This window comes from Dermacentor silvarum, chromosome 4 (genome assembly GCF_013339745.2).
Source record: "Dermacentor silvarum isolate Dsil-2018 chromosome 4, BIME_Dsil_1.4, whole genome shotgun sequence".
In the NCBI taxonomy this organism is placed as follows: domain Eukaryota; kingdom Metazoa; phylum Arthropoda; class Arachnida; order Ixodida; family Ixodidae; genus Dermacentor; species Dermacentor silvarum.
The window spans coordinates 69,058,760-69,082,808 of NC_051157.2; the positions used below are offsets into that span (position 1 = coordinate 69,058,760).

Below are 24,049 nucleotides of genomic sequence, written 5' to 3' on the forward strand. Positions count from 1 at the left end.
AGAGAAAGAGCTTCCAGTTGGAGAAAATTTGTAAGTTTTGCGGCTATAACTTAGAAGCCCTTCGTTGGAATGTAGATGATATTGGGTGAACTATAAATAGGGCTTAAAATCACACCGTCCGGAGCTCTATTACGCGCATGACAAGTGGTGTCGGAATGCGGTTATTGAGTTGAGCACATCACATACGTGATATTTATGTGAGGCGATTTATGTAACTTCAAAATTCAGAATAAGCTTCTCAAAGCTTTAATTTCTTCAATATCTCAACATTTTTTTCTTAAATGAACGCTGAAGTTATCGCCGAATGTCTTATTAGATACTACGAAAACTTAGCGGTATCGAATAACTATCTTAGCGGCATCTTTCCTGCCTTGTAAAGTGTAGAGTGTATATGAAGAAAACGTATTTATTCCTCGTTCTTAAATCTTTACTAAGATTATTTGACCGATTTCAATTCTGGCTTAGCTACTTGACGTTTCATAGTGATACGACATACTTTCCGTGTGATATGCGACACAATATTTCAGCTTTCTTTTTTTTTTCAAGAGCTTTTCTCTCTTACACGAAGCGCTGAACTGGAGTAAAAGTGCGAGTGCCCAAAGGCGCTCTTCTCCACCCAAATGTAGAAAAAAAAAGCTGTTTCTGACACCGTACCATGCCTATAGGTTTCACCATTTACCGAATCAATGCGTGTCAAAAATAATGAGATAAATAAAAGAAAACAAATAAAAATGAAAAAAAAATGATAACGCGAAAAATTTCAAAGTGATTCTTCCTGCTTATTTCAGTAGTTATTGAATTCTTAATCTATACATATTCTGTGCAATTTCACGCTATACTTATTTTTATGTGGCGTTATGGTGCCACTTACAAAGCGTCTCATTGTCAACGCTTCTTAAGTGAACCATAGCGAGTGGCTTAATAGGCTACAATAATGTGGCAGGTAATATTGCGTGGTTTTCAGTTACGATAAGTATTCATATTCACAGAAAAATACTCTGAAAAAGCATTGCACTGATTCTGAATCAGTTCTTTAAATGTTAACGTCCCTAAACTGCACACTGTGTTATGAGACATGCCATAGTGGAGGCGCCTGGATTTAACTATGGCCACCAGGGGTTCGTTAAGGTGCCCCCAATGCAAGAGTTTCTTGCAATTCGCCAACATCAAAATGCTGCCGCCGCGGAAGGCAATCCAGCCCGGGACCCTGAGCTCAACAATGCAACGTCATTAACATTCTTTTAACATTCTCTAATGCAGATGTAACATCTTTTATGTTACATTGTCTAAAACGATTAAACTTTTGAAAGTATACCATTAAAAGTAACTACAAATGTGTACAGTACTTGTTTTTTTGTCAGATAGCACCAGCACTAACGCAATTGTTTTAGGTTCTGTTTGGAGACATTAAATTGGCGGAACATCAATCTTTTGGACATGATCACCGACGTTAATGCGACTAGCCATCTATCTTATAAGGAGTGTGTTATTGATAACGATATGTTTTATAAGTTATGATGATTATTGTGAAAAGCAACACATACCCAGTGGAACATATCCAGTGACCCATCACAGCGACCTAAGTTGACGTAAAAGAGGTTTCCCCATTCAGTACACAGAAGTTCATATTAACATATGCAGTGTTTTTTTTTTTTTTTACAATAGAACGCTAAAACCAAGGTGACTCATTTAACGCCTAAAAATCAGCACATGTAACAACGTTTTCTCGTCTTCTTTTTCACCATCCTTGGTTCCTTATTACATTGCTCCGCCCTGTGGATGCCGCCTCCGTATCAACATCTGTTGGCGCGCAAGGCCTCTGGCAGGACACTCTCACGGTGTCTGGGCTGGAGACAAAGGCAACGGTGCGTGGACTGCTGCCGACAACTACCTATCATCTGCGCGTGCGCGCTGACAACATTCTTGGAATCAGTGACTACAGCACACCTGTGGAGTTCACCACATCTAAGGAACGTAAGTGGAGCGAATGTATATTATTCCTTTTCAGAGGCATGTTCGTGGCTGCTGTACGTTCGTGAAAAAGAAATACGCAACATTTAGTGCCGACGTTTCAAACCGGCATAATAATTAAGCAGCGCGAAGGTGCCGATATTGTTGGGGTGGACAGCAAAGGCTGGGCTAGCAAACAGCATGAAGAAACCGACCCACCTTCAGCTTAGATGAGCTTCTAAGCATGTGATACTTGAATTGGTGGGTATAAATTGGTGTGAAGAAAGGAAGCGCAAAGTTTGATTTTCTATCAGACAATTCTGTCTCATTTTTAGATGTCGTTAACTGAAATACGTCTAGTCAGCCATGTCTGCAAAGAAGACAAATTTGAACTTGAGCAATAACATTAAAAAAATATTATAAGCCCACAATTTCACGTAATATTACGAGCCTACAACGAGGAAGTTGAATAATGATGCCTTTTCCATGGTGAATATAGTTCATCCGTATACTTCGCGTTTTTTCTCCAGGCCATTTGTATGCGGCCCTTACTTACTTAACAGTATTTGCACATATGACACGATACCACAAAAACTTTACAACAGCACTATGTTACAGGCGTGTATTTACAGTTGGCCTCCTTGAATGCGTTGCACGTATGACGGAGGCCTTAACAGCGTAGAAACAGCGTAATTGACATGAATATTTACCTACAAGCTTTATCACTCTCAAGCAGAGCCATTTTATTACCTAACACGTTGGAACCATTTACCAAACAGCAGTCATACATTGAGCAGTTTGATGAATTTTTTGCCTAAGTAAAGCCTCTGGTTGACATTAACAATGGCGCCACATCTTTCACTCAAAAGTGACTTTAGTATGAAATACTAAGCTATTGTGGAAAGAAGATTTAAGGCGCACCATGTTACTGGAATAAACGGCACAGCAATTTCCTCCATCGTGTAAGCTGTAAGTATATTCTCCAAATTGTAACCTCATGGGAAACACCATGCGGTGGGTGGAGGTAACTTTTTTCTGGTAGCGATGCATTTTGTCACCTGATAAGCAACCCTGTGTGCCACATTCAAAGCAGATAAAGTAAAAGAAATGCAAAACAGACACACAAATATCCGCGAGGAGCACGATTGACAAAGTAGAAGATCATAAAAAAGGACCGCAGAACTGCATATAACGGCAATAAACAGTTTAGCTTCAGAGTGCTAAGTTCTAGTATATCCATAGAAGATTTGCGGCGCTGTTTCGCCCAGGAAAAAAAAAACAGCATATTCTCGTACTCTAGCAACACGATGTATCTGCAAAAAAAAAAAAAAAGTTGCTTCATTCTGCCTTCGCTTTCCTTGCTTTAATGTTCTTGCAGAGGTGTAATGATAAAAGCACATAGAAGTTGAAACTGGTGGTCAGTGCATGCCAAGGACACCATCTTTATCATAGTTGCCTCACGACTGTAGATATGGCCACCAGTAGGTGTCGTAAATTGAGTAAGTCTGGGGATTTACGTGCCAAAACCACGATTTGACTACGAGGCACGCCATTACGGGGCGCTGCGGAATAATTTTTCATATCCTGTGTTTCTTTAACGGGCGCCTTATTCTAGGTATAGATCGCAAACGATTGCGCTTGGTTCCTGATATGTGCTCTGGAGAAAGCTCTCTGAGAAAACGCAGCGAGACCACCTATCTCAATAGCACCAGTTATACAGGTGTTTTCACTGGATCTTTTTATCTTTATATGCCTAATTAATATTTCCCTTATTCATGCTTCAACTCCTTTTGAGTTCATATAAAATACTCGAAGCAAACTCGCAAATGCCAGCAAGTTGTGGTAATTAAATACTCTTGCTGCGGAGTGCAAACACCCGAGGGTTTGGCGAGAGGTCGAGAGTTAATAACGCGCGCACCCTTGGTAAGCTAAAATAAGCAAAATGAGCCCCATAGATCGTGAAGAAACAAAATTTTAAGCTATGATACACACTGAACCATGAGGCAGCGCATTTATTTGCTCGAAGTTTTGATTACCTCGCCAGGGTTCTGATTGCGATTACATTTTAGCACGCTTTCCACTTCACTATCATCGGTGGAAATTAGACTTCAGTGCTCTGTTTAAAAAAGAAAAGAAAAAAGATTGCCTAAAATTAATTTCATTTCAAACGATTCTTCTGTGGTCAATTTACATATGTGCCTATCATCATGCCTTTCTCAGAGGTTAAATCATCATCGCAATTAGTAGTAGGCTAGCTATTTTCAATCTTATGTCCACGAGCTAATAATCAAGGAATGTATTGAAATACTGGTCCTGATGCGTTTGTGTGTGGCCACTTTTTTATTTGTAATGTAGAAAAGTGAAATCGTAGCAAAAATGGTTGAAATGTTGGACCAACCAGCTCCAAATGTTGCAGAATAAGGAATCTTTATACGGTTTAGTGTAAAATTCAGCTGGTATTGTTTTAGAAGGTACTGATAAAATAATGACGTCTGCCGAGAAAAGCATTGGCGTTCTCTTTCTACTTGCACTCAGCGGTTGCTGCACAGTTGCGTCCTAGTAAGTAACGTTGATTACAGAAAGTGTGCAGCTCGAGTGTAAGAAAAAATATCCTCGGAAAAATTGGTCATGGAGAAAACTATTGGCATAAGAAAAAAGATGTCCGCAAGTGAGAACATTACTCTTCGACGAACTATTTTGGAAATAAGGGGCAATTATTCTTCAAAATTTTCCCAAAGTAAAGTATTTATTCGCCTAACTTGCACCCTGAGGCTAAGAACTTCGCGGCGGAATGATTGGCTAGTTACCCGCCATGGTAGCTTAGTGGATATGACGTTGCCCTTCTGATCTAGAGGTCGCGGTATAGCCGGACTACTCAAAAAAATGTTGAGCAAATATTTTTGTCCTTGCGCACAGGCAAGTTAAAACGGATTATTTGTCAAAAAGTCCGCAGAATTTTTTTTCCCTGTCTTGGGAATGTACTGTGCACATAAGTTCTGGGAGTGGTCTCGCATGGCAACTAGCGCTGACTCGCTCCTCTTCTTAGGGGGAGCAGCGACTCGGTCCAGGGCCATTCCCATTGTAATGGTTTGCCGAGAAACAAAACAGCGTATTCTCGTACCCTAGCAACACGGTGTATCTGAAAGAAAGAGGTTGCTTCATTCTGCCATGGCCTCAGACCGCGAAGCGTAGACACCTTCGGGAGATCGGGACGCTGTGAGCAACCATGCTTCCAAACCTTCTCTACCAGATTTCGAAAGGATTGTTTTCCCTGTGGCCTCCATCTACTGCAGCTGAGTGCACGTTCGATCTCGTATACAAGGGGCTGAGGCGAAGGAATTTGCCGCAGAGCTGCAACGCCATTCGTTTGGTTTATTCGCCAGTAGCCTTCAGAAAAAAATATTGCATAGAATTAATTTAACCCATCTCGTTCAGCGTCTGGAATACTTTCTTTCAACAGACCCATGCCATCCTCGATATCTTCAAGTCGTACATGCAGGTACGTGGCCGATGCGCCCGAGAGAACGACAGTCAAGCACAGCCGCTGAACTGCGCAATCGAATGCAGAGCGCTGCAGTCAAAATTGTTGGACGTATTCTTGTGCGCTTTCTCATTGTAATATGTGATCTTGCACTCGCTGCTAGTGGTGCGTAGGAGAGTATATTTCACATGCCAATGGCTTTCTTATGGCGGTGCACTGGATTCTATCGTCAAGTTATGCTTGATTACACAGTTTTCACTGCTGTCAGCAAGCCTTTGGGGCATTTTTGCCTACTTTATACGTGGGGACAAATCTGCTGGTGTCATTTCTTCCAGGGCCATTTTTTCCGGACCCCGAGCAGCCCAGGAACATTAATCACACTGTGAAACCATTTCAGGTCGAATGAGTAGGCATGACAGGTAGCCTGTTGTCGAAATATGCCGTGCTAGAGTACAGTGCACTGTGTTTTACATGTTGCCGTTAACGAAATGAGGCAGGCGTGATACGTTGGCTCAATCATACGTTGGCATTGAAAGTGAAGAACAGGAATGCAGTGAATGAACGTTGTAGTGAAACTCACAGAAATGTGGTATCTGATACCAAGACAGCAATCTAAAAGCCGCTAGTCATTTTGAAACAACGTGCTTGATTTCAGCGTCTTTTTCTTACGTTACACGCTTTTTCTGATACATAGCGCCAAAGCAAAACATGAAAAGCACTTTGGTGTGATTAGAGAATATAGTCCTGCATTTTTTTTTTTTTTTTGCAGAGATAGCAAATACCACATGAATAACTTTTCTTGCCCATTGCGGTCAACATTTTCTGTGGCAGTGGGGATTCTGCCGGTTTATTCTTTGGTGTGTTTCCCTTCTATTCGAAACTCAAGTTCCTGTGTCATTCTGTTTTGCATATTTCAATGCAGCTCCTCGCTATCCACCGAAAAACGTCCAAGCGACAGCGATGAATACGAGGACCATATCCGTGTCTTTTGATGTGAGTATATTGCGTTAGCTCTGTTGATATCTGATAATTCTTCTTTTCCCTACAGTTCTTGGCGTGCTGTCACCATCAAGTCACGAAATAACTTCCAATGATATACGCCTTCATAAGGAGATTACTTTGGTACTTTGTTTGTTACCCACTCCCTGTGAGATATGATTTCTTTCGCATACTGTCCCCAATCCTTGCTTGTCCTTTTAGTTTCATTTAAACATACGTTAGCGGCGGGTCGGTTTGATTACGAGGCCGTCCAAGAAGCTTAAGGCTTCTGGCAGATGTCAAAGAACTCTCTCATGTGCTGTTTAACTTTCCAGTTGACTGCGTATTTAGTTCCTTCTGTTTCGTGGAAGTAATTTTCTAGGACCCAATTCAGGGCCCTGTATGCTCCTTGCGCTCTATGAGACGACTCGAATTTCGACTTTTGTGGCTTGCGAAAGTCTGACGCGAGCGACTCATTACCAGATCGTGCGTTTCAGTTATTTTTTTTCCATTGGTGTGCATCTCTGTTCAGCGCAAACTGAATAACTCCAGGATTCAGCTCGCCCACATCCCCCTCCCAACCCCCCCCCCCCTCCCAAACCCATGAAAAAAAAAGTTGTTTTGAGCGTGTCTGTGAGCCCTAACATTACAAGGGTCCCCGTGATATCGAAGCAACTTGTTCGTACATTCTTACTAACTTTCAAGTTATTTCTGTGGTATATATTTCTGAGATATTTCTGCCTCTTTATTCATTCACACTACCACGCTTTTGGTATGCCCCTTTTTTTAATTATTCGTCCGAATTTAGAACGGTAGCAGTTTTTTCTGCACTGGGTAAGACTACTTGTATATTTGGGCATCCTGCAGACCGTGATTCAGGATGATTTGACTATTAGTAGCTTACCACTTTGTCGACTCTAATAACACCGTACTATGGCGCATCTTTAGATTGAAAAATGAAGTTTGCTTTGTTGTGACGTTTCTCATCATAAGGGTAATGCAGAAGTTGCAGTGTTATGGCTCCCGCTGTATAGCCTGATCAGTATTCGTGATTGTGGGCAACGCAGAGGCACACCAGGTGAAATAAAAGGTCGATATGATATCATGAATACGTCATCACTCCTTCATATTGAGCTCTTTAATGTACTCTGCCATCACGTTAATCCATTGGCGTGTGTCTTGTAGTGTAACTTACGCAGATATTTGGGTGGGAGAGCCATGGCTTCATCAATTCCTATGGTAGACATTTAGGCGCACGCTACGAAACATTCAGTTAGGCAGGCATGACTATCGCTGCGTAATATGATGCAGCGAAGATTGAGGCACCATTCTCATGATGAAAGGCAGTGCAAGTATAAGCGCCACGACGTACTGTAGTTTTTCTATGCATATCACTTTAAGAGTGCATTGATGGCATTACGTATTTTGGCGGATGTGTGACGAACCAGCATATCTTTTTACGTCGTCAGCTGTTATGGGCCCATTCCAATAGCCGTTTTGGTTCGCGATGGCGTCCGCCACCGTAACCGCTATCGCCGAAATGCGAAAAAAGTACCCGGTTTCCGCCGGGATCAAACCCGCGCGCCTCTGCGTGGGAGCCAGATATTCTACCACTGAGCCACGCAAGCGCTTGCTATTGGGTAGCGGCAAAATGTCATATAAACGCTCCCTAGGCAGACGCGCAAGCGCAGACGATTCGAGCTTCCGCTAGTATGGTGGCGCCATCTAGGTAAGGCGCCTGCAAACGCAGCGTGCGCAGGCGCAGGCAACGAGGTGTGATTCAGACCTGGCGTGCAATAAAAAAAAGCGCGATTCCCAGCCACCGCCTTTATGGTGGCGCCATCTAGTTAAGGTGCCTGCAATCGCAGCGTGCCCGACATGTAAGTTGCAGTTGTAAGGCTTGATAGGGCTCAGCAGACTGTTGAACAGAGAGCATTACAAGCCGCAGCTCGCCGTCGACGCCGGATGGACAGTTCAGATCGTTCTCGTCAAAACGAGGCGAAGAGATTGCCGTGAAGACCTTGTTGTGCGCAGTGCCCAAATTGGAACTACTGTTGAGCCGCTCCACCAGCTTACGCTGTGACTGTGCTGAGTGTGCCGTGCAGGCCTGTGACTTTTTTTGCAGCACAACCCCAACGAGGAGGCACACTCGGCTGCATGAGGTTTGACTGACCGTGCGCCTGGTAATGCGTCCTCTGCTGGGCGACCCGAGCCTCTCTGTTCGTACAACGAGATCTGCAAACGCAATTACCTATCTAGAAGACTCCTGCCTCTGCCGCACTCCTCGCTGTGCAGGGCCCAGGCAGTCACTCTCAGACTTCTACAAACCAGCACCTACCCGAGCCCTGCAGCACTGCACACAATGTACCTCGAACCGTTCCCAAGCCCGGACTGCCCCCTGTGTGGTGGTTATGCGGACTTCGAGCATGTCCTGTGGGGCTGCGCCTCTGCCGGTCCCCCTTTCACCCAAGAGGAAATGATGACACTTATTAAGGCCCACGATCAGACCTCTCAAATCCTGGCAGTCCAGAGGGCCCGCGAGAGGGCCGTCAGGTTTGACCTGATGGTCCCCGAGTGGACCTAGCCAGGTGACGTCGAGTTAATGTCGCGTCTATTGTGGACCGAATAAAGTTCACTCACTCACTCACTCACTCACTCACTCACTCACTCACTCACTCACTCACTCACTCACTCACCCACTCACTCACTCACTCACTCACTCACTCACTCACTCACTCACTCACTCACTCACTCACTCACTCACTCACTCACTCACTCACAGCAAGAGGTGCGAAATAGCCTATGCATAACACAATATAATAAATGTGATAAGAACTCCAAATGCGCTTCATATGGAGCCAATTATTCTCTCCTTATGCGCCCTGCAAGATGTGGGGTTTGAAGGGACCATGATGTTAAGGAATGATAAACATAAACTAGGTACCTTTAAAGGGTTCAAATGTTTTATGTATTCATGCAAGCAACATTTTTATGTATCCGGTGCCACATTATCATTTGGTATTTACCTTTCCTTGTCATCTGTGCATGTTTATAGGCTTCTGCAAATAGCGATACGATGTAAGGAAATCTCTCAAGACCAAATATGCCCTGCCCTGTCCTGCCTTACATTTCTCGTCCTTTTTTTAATGTCCTTATCAGAATCCCAGACACACAAAAGCGGATGACCAGGTGGAGGGGTTCTACGTGGGCTACCGTGAGCTTTCCAGCCTAGACGCGTTCACCTTCAAGACGTTCGACGCCTCCCCACCGCTGCTTTTGGCCCCCATCAGCCACGACCATGCCTCTGGTCAGAGCGAACTCGGGACGGCTGGTGCGGCAGTGGAGCCACCACCACACCGGCTCAGCTACGAGCTCACGGGATTACGCCGCTCCACGGAGTACGCAGTCACCGTGCAGGCTTTCAACGCCAAAGGTGCCGGACCGCAGTCGGAGGTGGTCAGAGTGCGGACCTTAGACTTCGGTAAGAAATTACTATCAATATTCTATGGTTCGCTTTTGCTGGCTGAAGCAGTGTCTCCATACTATATCGATTCTAGATTATTGTGTAGCATTTATGCTGCTAACGTCCGAGTATAAAGATACGCACTAGTTATAGGCCACTAGCCGAGCTTGTATACTAAAGTACTATATTTTGCTTCATACTTCTTTTCGATGACATCTACGTTTTTAGACACTTGTAGCAAATGTCACTAGCAATAGCACAGCAGCAGTCTAGTTGGTGCCCAGTCCATGCAAGGTGCAAGCGTTTAGCAATTCTTAGGCTCGTAATTGCTGTTTGGTGCGAAGGATTATGGACTTAGGTTTTATTAAGTGTTTAGGACTTGGGACTTAGGTCATTTTACTGGCGGGTCTGCAGATTGACTCGATAGTTACAAAAGCAGACTCACTTTAAGCGCTGACTGGTACAGCCGCTGGCGGTTCGAAGAATTTACTCGAGCTGTCCGCTTTTTCTGTAGGGCTGTTATGGGACAATTTTGAAGGATACCATGTTCTTGATTGAATGAAATATTGCAGCCCTCAACTGCTCGTTACATGAAAACTTGCGATCTTGCCTGACTGTTTCATTGGTTGACATAACGAAACTTATCTTAAGCGATAGCTTAGCATAAATACAACCTGCCGTGCAAGGACCACGTCAATACTGTCTCAGGATGACGGATTACATTTTTTCAACATTTTCTGCGAGCAATCAGAAAGAAAAATAAAGAAATAACAAAGGATGTCGGGACTTCGCAATGTCGCGAGTGTGCATCAATTTTCGTGCCTTCCCCAATTCATTCCGAAATCCTTAGCCAAAACCACATTTCAGGGCATTCACAAAACAGTAATCATTATACGAGCACTGTGCACGCACACCCTCACACTATGACATTGACATTGATGAATGCAACTTCCGCCGAGGTATCAGCGAGCACGAAAGTTTCATTAAGCTTGCAGTTGGTTATCCAAGGCTCATATTGACAGTAAATAAGAAATTTCTTCTTGATAAGCGCATATCGCTTTTCATTCGCGCTCAATAATGTATGTTTTCACGTCTCACCCACGCTTTCTATTCAGAGCTCATTCCTCATAAATGGGCGGGGCGGAACCGGTCAATACTACCCCGTCCACCGCACTGCCCCACCGCCTTTCATTAATCGTCTCCTTCGGCGAGTCCTCCATTAAAGGCACCCCAAACTAGCTACGTGAACCCCTGTGGGCACGATATTGCTGTCGTCCCCTGAGCACTCCGTCTCTGTCTACAGGAGCGTCTCTCTATAAGACGTCTCCTTTTGAAAGCGACGCCTATCTTCATCTTTCCTTCCCGCTGACGCGTTGTTTTTCTGCGCACGCTTTTTCCGTTTACTTTCTGCTTCCGCGCACCCTTTCCGCCTATGTGACCTCTCCACACGGGACTGCTGCAGACCCACCGAGTGCCCCACACTTGCGGATAGGAGGAACTACGGCTCGGTCCATATCCGTCAACTGGGAGAATGAACATCTTCAGGAGGCCCCAATCACGGGTAAGAAACAGATAATAATAAGCAAAGTATATATTTTTTTTCTAGTTCCAGCAGTTCCGCGCTATCCTTCTGTCAGCTCATGCGGTGGCTTCTAAGTCATAATTTGTTAGCCAGAATTTCTTTTTTTTCTTTTGCTTTTGCATCGGGACTTTACCACGTTTATCTGCTTTCCGTCCTCTTGACCACGGTGTAGAGAACACCGTTGAGTGTGCAAGCAAGGACTTTTTCTTCCTATTTGAGGAACCTGATTATTACATCTCCTTAACCTTTCGGGCCTATAGATAGTGATATATATGTATTTGACCCTAATAAAGATGTCTGGAGTTCTTTAGCGAGGAAAACGTCTCCCTAATGTGCCCCTGCCACGGTGGCTTCACGGCTGTGTTGTTGCGCTGCTAAGCACGAAGACGCGGGATCGAATCCCGGCCGCTGGAGCCGAATTGTGGTGGGGAGGGGGAGGAGGGATGCAAGAACGCCGGTGTTCCGTGTATTGGAGACACGTAAAGATCCCCTAGTGGTCAAAATTAATCCGGAGTCCCCCAGCTAAGGCATTCCTCATAATCAAATCATGGTTTTCGCACGTAAAACCACAGAATTCAGAATCCATTCCCTAATGCGCAATGACATGCTATGGGATTTTCATTCTGCTTTATCGGACAGATATTTTCTTTCTTTTTTTTCAATTTCTGAGTACATCATCAAGCATCGTACAGGCAGCCTCCACAGTAATGAAAGCCTGCTAATTTTAACAGCGAAGCTGTTTAAGCTCATCGTTGCGCCGCGTAGTGCGAAAAAAAACTGCTCCTGGCAATGACGTCACCACGCGTTGCCTAGCAACCACCTCGTGGAGCGGCGTGTGCTTCGATCGCCTCCTCTTCGTGCCGTGCACAGGTTTCCTTGTCATGGGACATTAAAGAGAGGGAAGGAGAGCATGCGCGCGACGCGCCCTATGCTCAGGAGAGAGAAAGAGACGATGAGAGCGAGAGAAAAAACAATTGTACCAGCACCAACGAGGCCACGCGCACAGCTGCTGCCGACGCCGTCCGCATTTCCCCGTTTCCCCGCGTTCGCGCCGAACGCGCGCGGTGTTCCTGCTTGCAGCAGTCGCTTCTGGCGGCGGCTCGGCAGGTTTCGACCAGCCACGCCCCGGCAAGTATGGAGGCGCAGCTTGGTTGTGACGTCACCGGGGCGCTAAAGCTAGGAGCCGCCGCGACGGCGGCAGAATTCTCGTTGACTCTGGGACGAGTACATGTAGCCTTGAAATGGGACGACCACAGAAGATCCGGACACTCGAAGAAGAAGCCACTCATCTTGAAGCGCGTCGCGCGGCCAAGCGAGAATCTGCGCATCGGCGGCGAGCCGATTCGGAATACCGTGCCTAGCAGCACTTATCATTTCCAAGCAAAACTTAGGCAAGCCTAGTAAAACCTGGAAGAAGCTAGGTCGTTGACGAGCTCCGGTGTTTACTCCAGCCTTGCACCACTAGTGCAAGCTGCCCCCGTTTTTTACAGGTCCCTGCTCTGCTCAAGTAGGAAAAGAGGTGTCGAGGTATGGGGTTGGGTTCCGGCCTCGGAGGCCGCATTCTGGTAGGGGCCGAATGCAAAGACGCTCGTTTACCATGTACTAGCGTCACGCTTAAGAACTCGAGGTAAGACAGACAGAAGAAGTTTATTTTATCCTGGAGGGAGGGTCGACTAGCGACCCTCTTTAGGCGTCACCTACGTCGGGACCGGGAGTCCAGGACACCCTGCCACCTCGCAGGCCCCCTGGATCGAGGTGGTCTTAATTATTACGGTGTCTCGCACTACGGCTTGCTTCATAATCAGATCAGACGCAATCTCTCCTCCCCCCCCCCCCCCCCAAACTCCACACTCTAAAAAGAAAGCAGAGAGAGAGAGAAGCAGGTGCGTAGGTACGATTGTATTCCCGTCCCCCAGAGTAGGGTAGCCAACCAGACGCATTTCTGGTTAAAATCCCTGCCTTCTCTATTTCTCTCCTCCTCCTTTGATACAACGTTTTTCCTTCGAGGCATGAACCTTCCTCATTTATGGGCAAATAATCTCACATGGCGTAATTATTCAGGATCTTGAAAGTACGCATTCTCCCACGAAAGTTTTGCCCTGTGTGGCTACACACTTTTTATTTAGAGTCCTAGTGGCTATGACTCTCTGCTCAAGGGCGCCACTTATATTTCTGTCCGTGACGGCCTCCTTCCGGCACATTATAAATGTGCAGAATATTCGTGGGCTAAATGTTAATGCCCGCGTTAACTACGAATTTTCTGATAGCTCAAGTGGACCTTCGGGGCGTAACACCTCAGTGGTTATAAAAGCTTTTTTTTTATTGCTGAAGTTTCATTGCAAGGCTGTAGTGCAGCTTATGATGGCGCCGTAATAACGAGATCCGGAATAAAATTGATCACACAAATTTGTTAACCGGGGGAAAAAAGTTCTAATTAGGTGTGCATTATTACATTCATATTTCTCTGAAGTGAGATCGCCCTAGCTGACGATTGAACCCGCTAACCCATATTCAGGAGCAGAGGGCCGTAGCCGTCATTCACTTTCTTGGTCTCAGTTTTTAGAAGTATTACCGACATTTTTGAGTGGCTTCACTACTTTTAACTGATATAGAACAGAAACATCTCGGATGCCTGAAGGTCACCGTTAACAGTGGCCTTCGTGGCTTCGGTCGCGGTGTTAGACCTTAGCGTTCTTGTCACGATGTATCATCTACCACTACGGTGAAAAAATTGCAAATTATGCCCTTCAATTCGCACATTACTAGCGCCACCTTTTCGACTCGGAGCAGGTATCCCATATGCTGAGAACTTGCTTTACTTAGCAGAGACTGTTCCCTGTCCTGTCGGTGCTGCTGCAGGTTTCTCGTTGTACTACAAAGTGGAAGGGAGCGCCGGAAGCGAGTGGCACGAAGTCTCTGTGCCACACGACCGCCGGGCCTTCACGCTAACGGACCTGCGGTGCGGCACCGAGTACCTCGTTTACATTCGGGCCGCTAACCGCGCCGGCAAGGGACCCCAGGGGGAGACGATCAGCGTGAGGACCAACGGAGGACGTGAGTGCTCTATTGGCGCTGTTCAATTCCTTCCCTACATCTCTCTTGAAATTCGCGAGGTGTCACTCTTCAGGGCTTCGTGTTGCTCCAAGGAACGGCAAAGCTTCTTGCGGACCTCGAGCTCCTTGCGGTCTGACCAAATTAGATAACCGAAGTGGCGCCGTGAGTAAGCTAAAAATAAAGCACGGCCACTATGCCATTTGTCTTCAATAATAATAGCTCATTTATTTTTCACAGAAAAAAATAAACGATATACAAGAAAACAAGCAGAAGAAACAGGCTGAATTGTGCGTATATCGGTTTCATATTGCAGGAGCGTAAGAAGTAGCTTGAGATTCATAGGCATCGCTTAATGTTGGGGATGCTTCCTGTAAAGAGAATTTTGGCCTAACTTTAGCATAGCTTAACATGGTCGCCTTGTTCTACCGCTGATATGAAAGTTCCACTGCGCCACCTCGGAACCACTGAACGCAACGTGTGATATTCATAAGAAGCCTGTAACAGATAATATATGGCGATCACATGCAGTCACAAGACGTTTTGGGAATAGGCACAACTTTAAGATAATGGGCTTAGTTTCCGCATAACACTGAATAAATGTTGTTATAACAGGTAGTACAAAAAAATCTGAAGCAATATATTTGATGCCATATGAACTTGCTTTGCAGGACCAGTGGAGCCTGACCCAAGTCGTTTGTTCGAGATCAACTCGACATTCGTGGTGCTGCACTTGGACGCATGGGAGAGCGGAGGCTGCCCGGTCTCCTATTTTGTGGTTCAATATCGACCCGAAGCGCGCACTGCTTCTCCTTCGTCGACATCGGCCGAGTGGACGCTTCACTCGAACAATGTGGTACCGCAGCAGCAACTAGTGCAGCTTGCAGACTTGGCACCAGGTTCCTGGTACACGCTTCTCATGTCGGCCCATAACGACGCTGGTTCCACTGAGGTGGAGCTGAGCTTTGCCACGCTCACGCTCACGGGAGGTAAGCCGAGACATTTAGCACGTGTTGCTCGTTTTCTTCAGAGTAAGATATGAAATAGCGTGCCCGAAGGCCCCAGAAATTTTAATATAAGCTCAGAAAAGGGTCGACGGAACTATGAAAGTAAAATAAAGATGTAAAGGGTATCACTTCATGTTTGCAATGCCTGCATCTGTGGCAGCACATTTCTACATTGACGCCCTTCCAGCAAAATGCTGATCACACAAGCCAACCATTGGCCTGTTGATCAGATGTACTAAGTCATTCATCATTTAGGGCGATTCTCTCATATCAGATTCATGCTCTCACCTTCTTGTAAAATATCCACTAGATGAGCCAAATACAGGTGAGCTGTTATGATATTCAATAAAAATTAATGTTTTCCAGTTCTGTTTATTAGTCACTGAAATATGTATACGATATTGGCCAGAGGGAGTTGCTTGATTACTGTATTCGTATAGGAGCTCGGAAAAAAGAAGATTTCAGGCCACTAAGTAGATTATCTGCTTTGTCCCAGAGTTGCGTGATTACGATCAATACGGAATACTGCCTGCTACAGACTTTTTGGTCGCAGTAACATGGAAGTTGAATTCATCAATCGTGCGCGAACGGTAGAAGGCTCAGCCTAGAACAATGATTTTGATAGAAGATTTGTCTTTGCCGTGACATCATCTTCACCCATCCGAAGGCAAGTCACCTTGTCTAAACGTTTGCCCCAGTCAGAGGCCTCCCTTCTTCGTCCACGGTTGAGTGACCACTGCTACAGAGTTTTAAAGATTATTAGGGTCAGCTTCTTCAGCTATGTTGCACTCAACAGCTCAGCGAATTCTAGATGTACGTCTTAAGGAAGGAAACAGTTCGACATGTAATGTCTTGTATAAAATGGTCATAATACTATTTTCAATTATCTTTAAGGAGCACTAAAGAAAGAACTAAGAACACACCTTAATTACATGTGTGTTTGCGCGCAGAGCTGCCTTCTCGCAGCTACGAGTTGCTGGACCCTCAGGTGACCTTCTACCGGCACCTCACTGTGACTGTGCCCATCGTGAGCGCCATTGTCGTCCTGGTCATCGTAGTGGGCGTTGTCTGCGTCATGCTGCGGAGACGAAATTACGACCCTCGCCAGCGCATCGGTGATGGTACTTGCATCTACTTCATATCACCCTTTCTTTCTGTGTTCTTATTCGCACTGAGCTAAATTCAGAATGGTAGTGTATTGTCTGTTTTAAATCCTATTGAGGACACTGAAATTACAAGAGGCTACATTTTAGCATGACCTTTTTTTTAATTATTATGGCGCATGCGTTTCTGCCTAGATATTTCGCCCTAATTTATTCCTCTCCTGGAAAAGGAAATGTTTGGCTTGTCATTAGTTTGTATAATGTATTTGCCAACTTTGCGAATATTTACATTTCGTGGTATCCGCCGATCAGAGTGTTAACAATAAAAGGTACTCGCTCCCTAACTCAGCGTGATAATGGCCGAGACCTAAAGCGTAGCTGTTCTACTGCAATACATAAAGTCGTCATTTTTCAGCATGCTGAAGTATTTTCTATTCTTATGAGTTTAAGGCTTTGTGTATGTGATTTACAGTCAAAAGTACAGCATTCTTAAAGGCATGTGAGCACTCTAAAGAACATTCGAGGAAACACTCGTCTCTTGGGATGGCTCCCTGATGGAGTGTTCTGTCTTCATGAGAGGTGTTCCATTAATCTTGCGCAATCTATGCCGGTTTCTTCTTGGTCTTATTATCTGTAAGATACATTGCCTTGAATAGTGCGACGTTAGTATTCACTGGCTTTTTCTCCCACGACCCTTCTTTGAGGAAGCGTCAGTTACGTATCCTTGAAATTATTTGCTATTATTGCATCTCTTATTTGCTCATGTGTCTTTTCTTTCACTATCAAAGCAGCTACGCTCTGTTTACCTATATAAGCAGTCGCAGGCATAAAATATACTGCACATAATGTATCTGCTGTTTACACGATGCAGTGGGTGCATTAAATGTGAGAATAACAAAGACAGAAGCACAAGATGACGTCGGTGGTTACGTTTACTTGAGAGTGCATCGATACCTCGTGTTTGTCTACAAAGTAGCGACACCCATTCTCCGCCTCACTGAAGTATTGTGTTGAAGCAACATTGAATCAGACCTTTCAACGACTAGTCTCAACTTTCAAAAACATCCACAATTGTCAAAACAAATCTATGTGTTTCAATACTATATTCCCGTTTCAATATATTCATCGCCCTGTGGCTAAGACATCTCTTCGCTGTAATTCAGGCTTCAAAACTGCCTATGATACTGAGCAAGTTGTTTTTTACGCCTTATAGAAGCAACCACAGGCGATGAACGCGCCACGTGGCTCCGCTATTCTCAAAGTACTTGTCCGTAAAAGCAAAGGGTGCCGAGCTCTCCCCCTATAGACGGTATAACGCGCTTTCTTTACTATTCGAAGTGCAATCCATGCCAAGAGACGGTGTGCCTCTGCTCATAGGTGAATGCTGTCACTTTAATGGTCGCAGGAATGGTGGTTGCAGAGTGCTGCGACGCCAGTAAGGGCGACTTGATGCTGGCCGTGTCGCACGAGTCCCAGGCGAGGGAACCCGTCTACTACCCTGCGCCTTACGCCACGCACAACAGGAGTGGCGCGGCTGCTGGCCCGGGAAGTGGCCAGTGCAATAACGTAGCTGGATCCCGGGAAAGTGCCGGGGTGGACGACCCTAAAAGCCGCACATACGACGTGCCCTATCCCGTCAAGAGAGTAGGTCAATATACAAACCCCACTGCACTTTTTACTTCTTAATTTGGTTCTAAAGTATATTACGCCGTTGCCGAAGAGTTACTGAGTTGGCATTACTGGCGTTTAGCTGCGTTGAAAAGATGACAGAGCCAGAAACAGGAATCACGATGTCGGGGCTAGAGTTTGTAATAAATCTGAATCGCTGACAGCTCCTGCAATGTTGCAGTCAACGTATTCGCCAAGCGCATGTCCTATCGCTAATCGTAAGCCGAAAAAAGTGCGCAGGAAATTCTGCACTGTTTGGGGCCGCGATTGAAACGGCTGATACGCGATTACGCTTGGGACGGAAGTAGTCAGAAGCCATGTGCGTTTGCGAAGCATGCATGGCGTAAGTGAGTTCTCTTGTGAAGCCCCGCGTAAGCATGTGCAAACCATCATTATTGGCTGTGATAACTGCTACCAGAATACCAGAATACGATCACCTGCTAGGAACACTATATAGTATCAAGGATACGTCGGTGATGCACGATTAAAAGTACAGCACTCATCATTACGTTCTGAAAGTGACAACATGATTACCAGTACACCGTTGAAGTATCAGTTATCGTAAATTTCCCTCTACCAGCACTGCACAATCCAAAATGTTGAGAATACTACGCCCGCTATGTCGACGTCATGCTTGCTTTTCTTATATTGCAGCTAGAAATGTGGGAGCCAAGTCCAGAGGAGCTGGTGACGTGCATGGAAGTCTACGAAAAAGCAGGTATGCTAGGGTGACCTTGTATTTATAGAAAACGCTTGGCGTTAGTGAGATGGTGTTAAATTGGCACATGCGACGCGAACTTGTTATAGCTATAGTGCTACTTAACGCGTTGAATTTACAGCAGCGGTCCCTCTTTCGCTTTCTTTTACTTGTTAGTAAGAGCATGAGCATGCCCTACATTTGGATGTTGTTGTCAAGTGCCTTGTGAAGACCCAATGTCTTCCACTGAAAAGCGCTGAAACTAAGGCAATCGCTTTTTTTGGCATCTTGACCACTTAAAACTGGAAGATGAGGTCTTGACTTCATGGGTATGGTAGGTATAAAACATGTAGCCTCCTGTATGTTTTGGCTTTTGTTTGGTGAATTTGTCTGTACGGGGGTTTCTTGGGAAGCACGTGTGTTCCGTGCGTTCCGCCAATAAATTTACATTTCTTAGAAATAACGCCCGTATCGTGTAATTTTTACAGCGAAGGTGTTGAGGGCTAGGTTCCCCAGGAGGGTGTCCGCGTGTAGAAAAAAACTATCATCATCGGCATCCACTTTGGCTGCATGTGCGTGGCGGTTTCCCGCCAGTTGTGCCTTGGCACAGGTGCCAAAACGGATGATAGATGACCCATTGTTATACCCCTCGCCACCGCCGATGCCTCTTTCACAAGTGTCCCGACACTCGGCGGCGGCAAGTCCCCCCAATCGTTGTGCCCCTTTGTCTCATGATGTAGATCGCGCTAGTGCTGTCATCAGCTTTTGCGCTTTGGACGCTTGTTTAACCGCATCTTCCAGGATCCTTACGTTCTGATCCTGACAATGCCCTGCAGTGTGCCACGGCTATGAACGCTGGGGCTCATACGCTAGTCTGTGACGATGGGGTGGTCTTGGCGAAGCAAACGCACTACTTGGCCGTCGCGCCGGGCGAAAACGAGACACCGGTTTCCTGGCTCTATTGAAGAACATGCCGAAGACGCTAAATATAGTCAATAATGAAGATACATAAATTCGCTATAGCAATATTCACTATAGCAGACCCACTATAGTCACAGCTTCGCCGACTTCAATCTTCACAGTAGTGGAAGGGCTCTGAATTTTTTGTCGAGTCCAATCAGTAATATTTGTGCCGTTTATTACACCATATATTACCAAACCAACTCACCCAATATTTTCCTTCTTGTGTATCTTCACACATTGTGCATACAAGGCACATGATGCAGCTCCTTTAAGTTTGTCAGATACAAGAATCGGCATTTCTGGCCGCAACTCTGGCTGTAAGCTCAAGTTCCTATGTGAGAGTCAAAGGTCATTCTTGTATTTCACGATGTTTCAAAGATCCACAAGTATTTCTACAATAAAAAAAAGAACAACCTGTACGCCCCAATGCCTGCAGGCCAAGAAGCAATCTACAGAAGCTCGCCGTTCCACATATCGAAGCCGAAGGCGCGCAGAACGAGATGGAGGGACGATGGTGACAGGTAAGTCGGGCTTGTTTTCCGAATACCGAATTCAGACCTAACAGTCATGACGAACGGGTAGCACAGAAAAATTGCATGAAATAATGTAACGCAGAGTGACAAAGTGAAGATCACATTATTGTGTAAAAACTTAGTGGAAGCGGCAACCATATCGATCCCGCTCAGTTTCTAATCGCGAATATGAAAATACCAGTTTCCATACCATGCCGAGTATAGAAAAACTAGGTGTTTATAACCTACTCAGTAGCAGTGCAAATGCGTACAGGTGGCAAGCTATACTTTCTTGTTAGCCGTGCTTCAAGTCTCCTACAGAGAGGGAAGCTAGAAGACTTCAATAGGGCATCCTGGATTGCAATAACTCCTATTTCGCTCGAGTTAGAACTGTATAATAATGAAATAATGATAAGATACAAGGTTTATTGTATGACCAGAGTACGTTACTTCTCGTACTATTATTCGTACGGTATAACGATCCCCAGTGCTTCGTCCCACTGATCATGGTTCACTTCGTCGATATGCTGATTATTTTTTCCTACTGCGTGAGGTCACTGATTTGATATGAATATGGACGGAGAGAAAAAGAAACCGTTTAATTAGATTACGATCAGGTTACCCAAGGCCTGTCAGCGAAAATTCACCCGGAGTGCTCTGTGATGTGACCTCTCTCATAGCCCACTGCGCAACGTCGGAATTTCGAAAGCCACTAACTGCTCCCAATTATCATGCCTACGATACTCCTTCATCAATCATGAGCTAGACGAGCAGACAGAGTTGAAATTCTTGACAAAATGTTGTGGTACAGTGCTAAATACGCGCGTTTGAGCTCCTCTTTTACTCCCGGCACTTGACCCCTTGACACCGGCAGGAGTTCCGGGAGCGAGGAGAACGACGCTGAGGACCTGCTGGACGAAGAACGCGGTGGCACCATCCCTCAGACGCTCATTGTGCCTCTAGACAAGTTCTCGTCCTGGGACCTCGACGCCACCAGGGATGACACGATCCCTTCCTGTGCGTACCACGATAGTCTCTGACAGCCATTCCGCCTTTCTGCTAGCACATTTCACTTCACCTGCTAGCAGACAGGCGGACAAAGAAGTATCTGAATTTTTTCCCCATAGGGCCGTCAGCAGGCATCAGTGGTAATTTTAATTGTACCTCGTCGACCTAGATAGCTTATACTGATTAGGTCATCTGAATTTTTTTCCCATAGGGCCGTCAGCAAGCACCAGTGGTTATTTTAATTGTACCTGGTCGACCTAGATAACTTGTCTTAATTAGGTCATCTGCCTCCATGAAACTCGCGTGATTAAATTAATAAAACTGGTAATGAAACACTGGTTTCGGGCAAAATTTCCGTCACTATTGCTATAGCAGCCTGTTTATGCCTCCCTGGGGAGAGGTACTTCGCTTTAGACTGCTGCTGAAAAGCTTCGCAATAACAATTATAACTCTCTCTTGCACGCGGTACAGCTAACGTGTGGGGTCTTACTTATCAGTAATCGCATTAGGGGCACGTTGACGAAGTTGCACTAGCAGGGCAAAGATACACCGCACACCTTCGCGAAACTTCCTTGTTTGCTGCAGCGCAGCAATGTGGAAGCAGCTGCTTTCTCTGAGATTCGGGCGCACCTCTCTGAGTCTTTTCAACGGCAGTTGTTCTCTTGTATTTTTGTTCTTGATTTAATATTTTTAGGAACAATCGAACAAGTCGAGCACAATAGACATTCGACTAGAGAACAAGAGGCAGTAACTAAGTATGCATTATTAGGGAAAAGTAATACGTCAGCAGAGCTTACGTCTCAGAGGTTCATGTGACAGGTAACAAGATTCAGACAATAGCATTTACTAACCAATGCTATTGCAAATTATAGCTTTCCATTGCAAGTATTATTGTTTGCTAGGCTTGTTCCGAAAAGCAGACAAACGATCGCATTAGACATTTCGCCCACACGTAAATTGTGTTTTCAACCACAGCATCATACTTAAATTCACGCATGCCAGCGCGATGTGATGGTTTTAACTGCTTGCACTTTTTAATCAGCAAGTGGCTGGAAATTCATGGGTAATGCATTTCACCGAACCTATCTCGATCACTGAAAAAGGACAACATTGAATTTTTATAGTACTTAAACATAGAGAATGACATGAAATTGTCGTGGAGATCAATCTCACCTCAAGTTCTCTAATGCCGGTGCCATAAATGCGGTTGGTAATCGTAGTTCTTAGTGGAGTCAACAATAGTTGGCTTTGTTTGCCAAACGACGACCGCAGCGTTGGCTTAGTGGATGGCCATTAGCCTCGCATGTGGGAGTTACTGGGTTCGAAATCCTTGGACGACGGAAACCCTCAGGTTATTTCAATGGGTATAAATTTCCCCCGGCCTAGTTCTCGGCTAGTTGTGGTGGATGTCATCTCGAAAGAGGTGCCCTCTAGATATTTCTAGGCATTATCTCTGGACGCCCCCCAGGATAATTCATCCATAAAAGTCGAGTGTCGGGCCGTAGGACGCCTTGTACCCATTTCTTTAACCGGTGAGTGACCGGCGGCAGCATGGTTTTAAGCACACGTCCTCCCGCAGTCAAAGGGGATACTGAATCACGAGGCCACAACTTTTACCCGACCTAAACGCTTTGAAAACGCCTTGTACCACGTTTGCCAAAACGTAACCGACATAAGCCGGTCTTGGAACCCCAACATTCCTAGATTCAAGACTTTGCTCAACGTTCACTTGAAGCTAATATATAGTGGCAAACACCTGGCACTGCAGGCATCTTGCTGCCGGCGGAACCCACGTGCGCGTGCCGAAAACATCTTGACACAGCCAATTTGCGGTGACAGATGTACTCTTTTTCTTGTGCAGGGAAGAACTACCCAAGCGCCTACGAAGCGACGAGCGTTCGATGTGCTGGAGAGTACACATCGATAACGTAGGCTCGACGCCAGCAGAGTGCCTTTCAGTGACGGTTCATGTTCCTGCACAGACTGCTTTCAGTGAAAGAACCGCACCGAGTGGCTCGCCTATCTGTGACAAAAAGATATATGCCCGCGTTTATGCCGTGTGAACTGAGCAAAGAACGATGAGTGCACCCGTTGACTTCACCGATTTTGTCTTCAGACATCGCGTTCAAAGGCTGGTGGGCAGACAGGACCTTTTTTGCTATATAACTGCCTGCCATTGTTTTGCACGACGTACTCCGGACATTGACGTACGTATAAAGCAAATTACTACAAGTTGTGGAAAATAAACGAGATGAAACACGTGCGCGGAGTTGTTTGCAGGTACTGGCTGGATGTCTTTCTTCTATTAAGTTGCCTTTGGGGTGCGAGCGTTTACACTGTGAGAATTCAACAATGCTTCCGGCTCAGACCCCGTAGGAGCAACGACGGCTGATCCAACGGACAAGTGTAATGGCGCGAGCCAATGAGGCCCTGAACTAAAGGTTTTTCCCAACGAGAAAGGTGTCCCACCAAAATTCTTTAAAAGGCTTCTCCCTGTTATTCACTTATTCGAGATTTCTTGGTGCTAAATATGCAGCTAGAAATTTCGATTCATCTCTTGTAAAATAATCTTTAAAGGTGCATTAG

General features: G+C 45.5%; 1 protein-coding gene across 1 annotated transcript in view; it reads left to right on the forward strand.

The window, feature by feature from the left end:
* The window catches only part of LOC119448681 (Down syndrome cell adhesion molecule-like protein Dscam2), a 251,508-nt gene extending 227,790 nt beyond the window's left edge, over positions 1-23,718 (forward strand). The window contains exons 16-27 of the mRNA XM_049665697.1: positions 1,816-1,974; positions 6,354-6,424; positions 9,569-9,890; positions 11,335-11,433; positions 14,314-14,508; positions 15,177-15,494; positions 16,463-16,633; positions 18,021-18,259; positions 18,938-19,001; positions 20,380-20,464; positions 21,330-21,472; positions 23,325-23,718. Coding sequence (XP_049521654.1) covers positions 1,816-1,974; positions 6,354-6,424; positions 9,569-9,890; positions 11,335-11,433; positions 14,314-14,508; positions 15,177-15,494; positions 16,463-16,633; positions 18,021-18,259; positions 18,938-19,001; positions 20,380-20,464; positions 21,330-21,472; positions 23,325-23,395 — 1,937 coding nt within the window. The 3' untranslated portion in view covers positions 23,396-23,718. The remainder of the gene's footprint in view (positions 1-1,815; positions 1,975-6,353; positions 6,425-9,568; positions 9,891-11,334; positions 11,434-14,313; positions 14,509-15,176; positions 15,495-16,462; positions 16,634-18,020; positions 18,260-18,937; positions 19,002-20,379; positions 20,465-21,329; positions 21,473-23,324) is intronic.
* Positions 23,719-24,049: the final 331 nt, after the last annotated feature.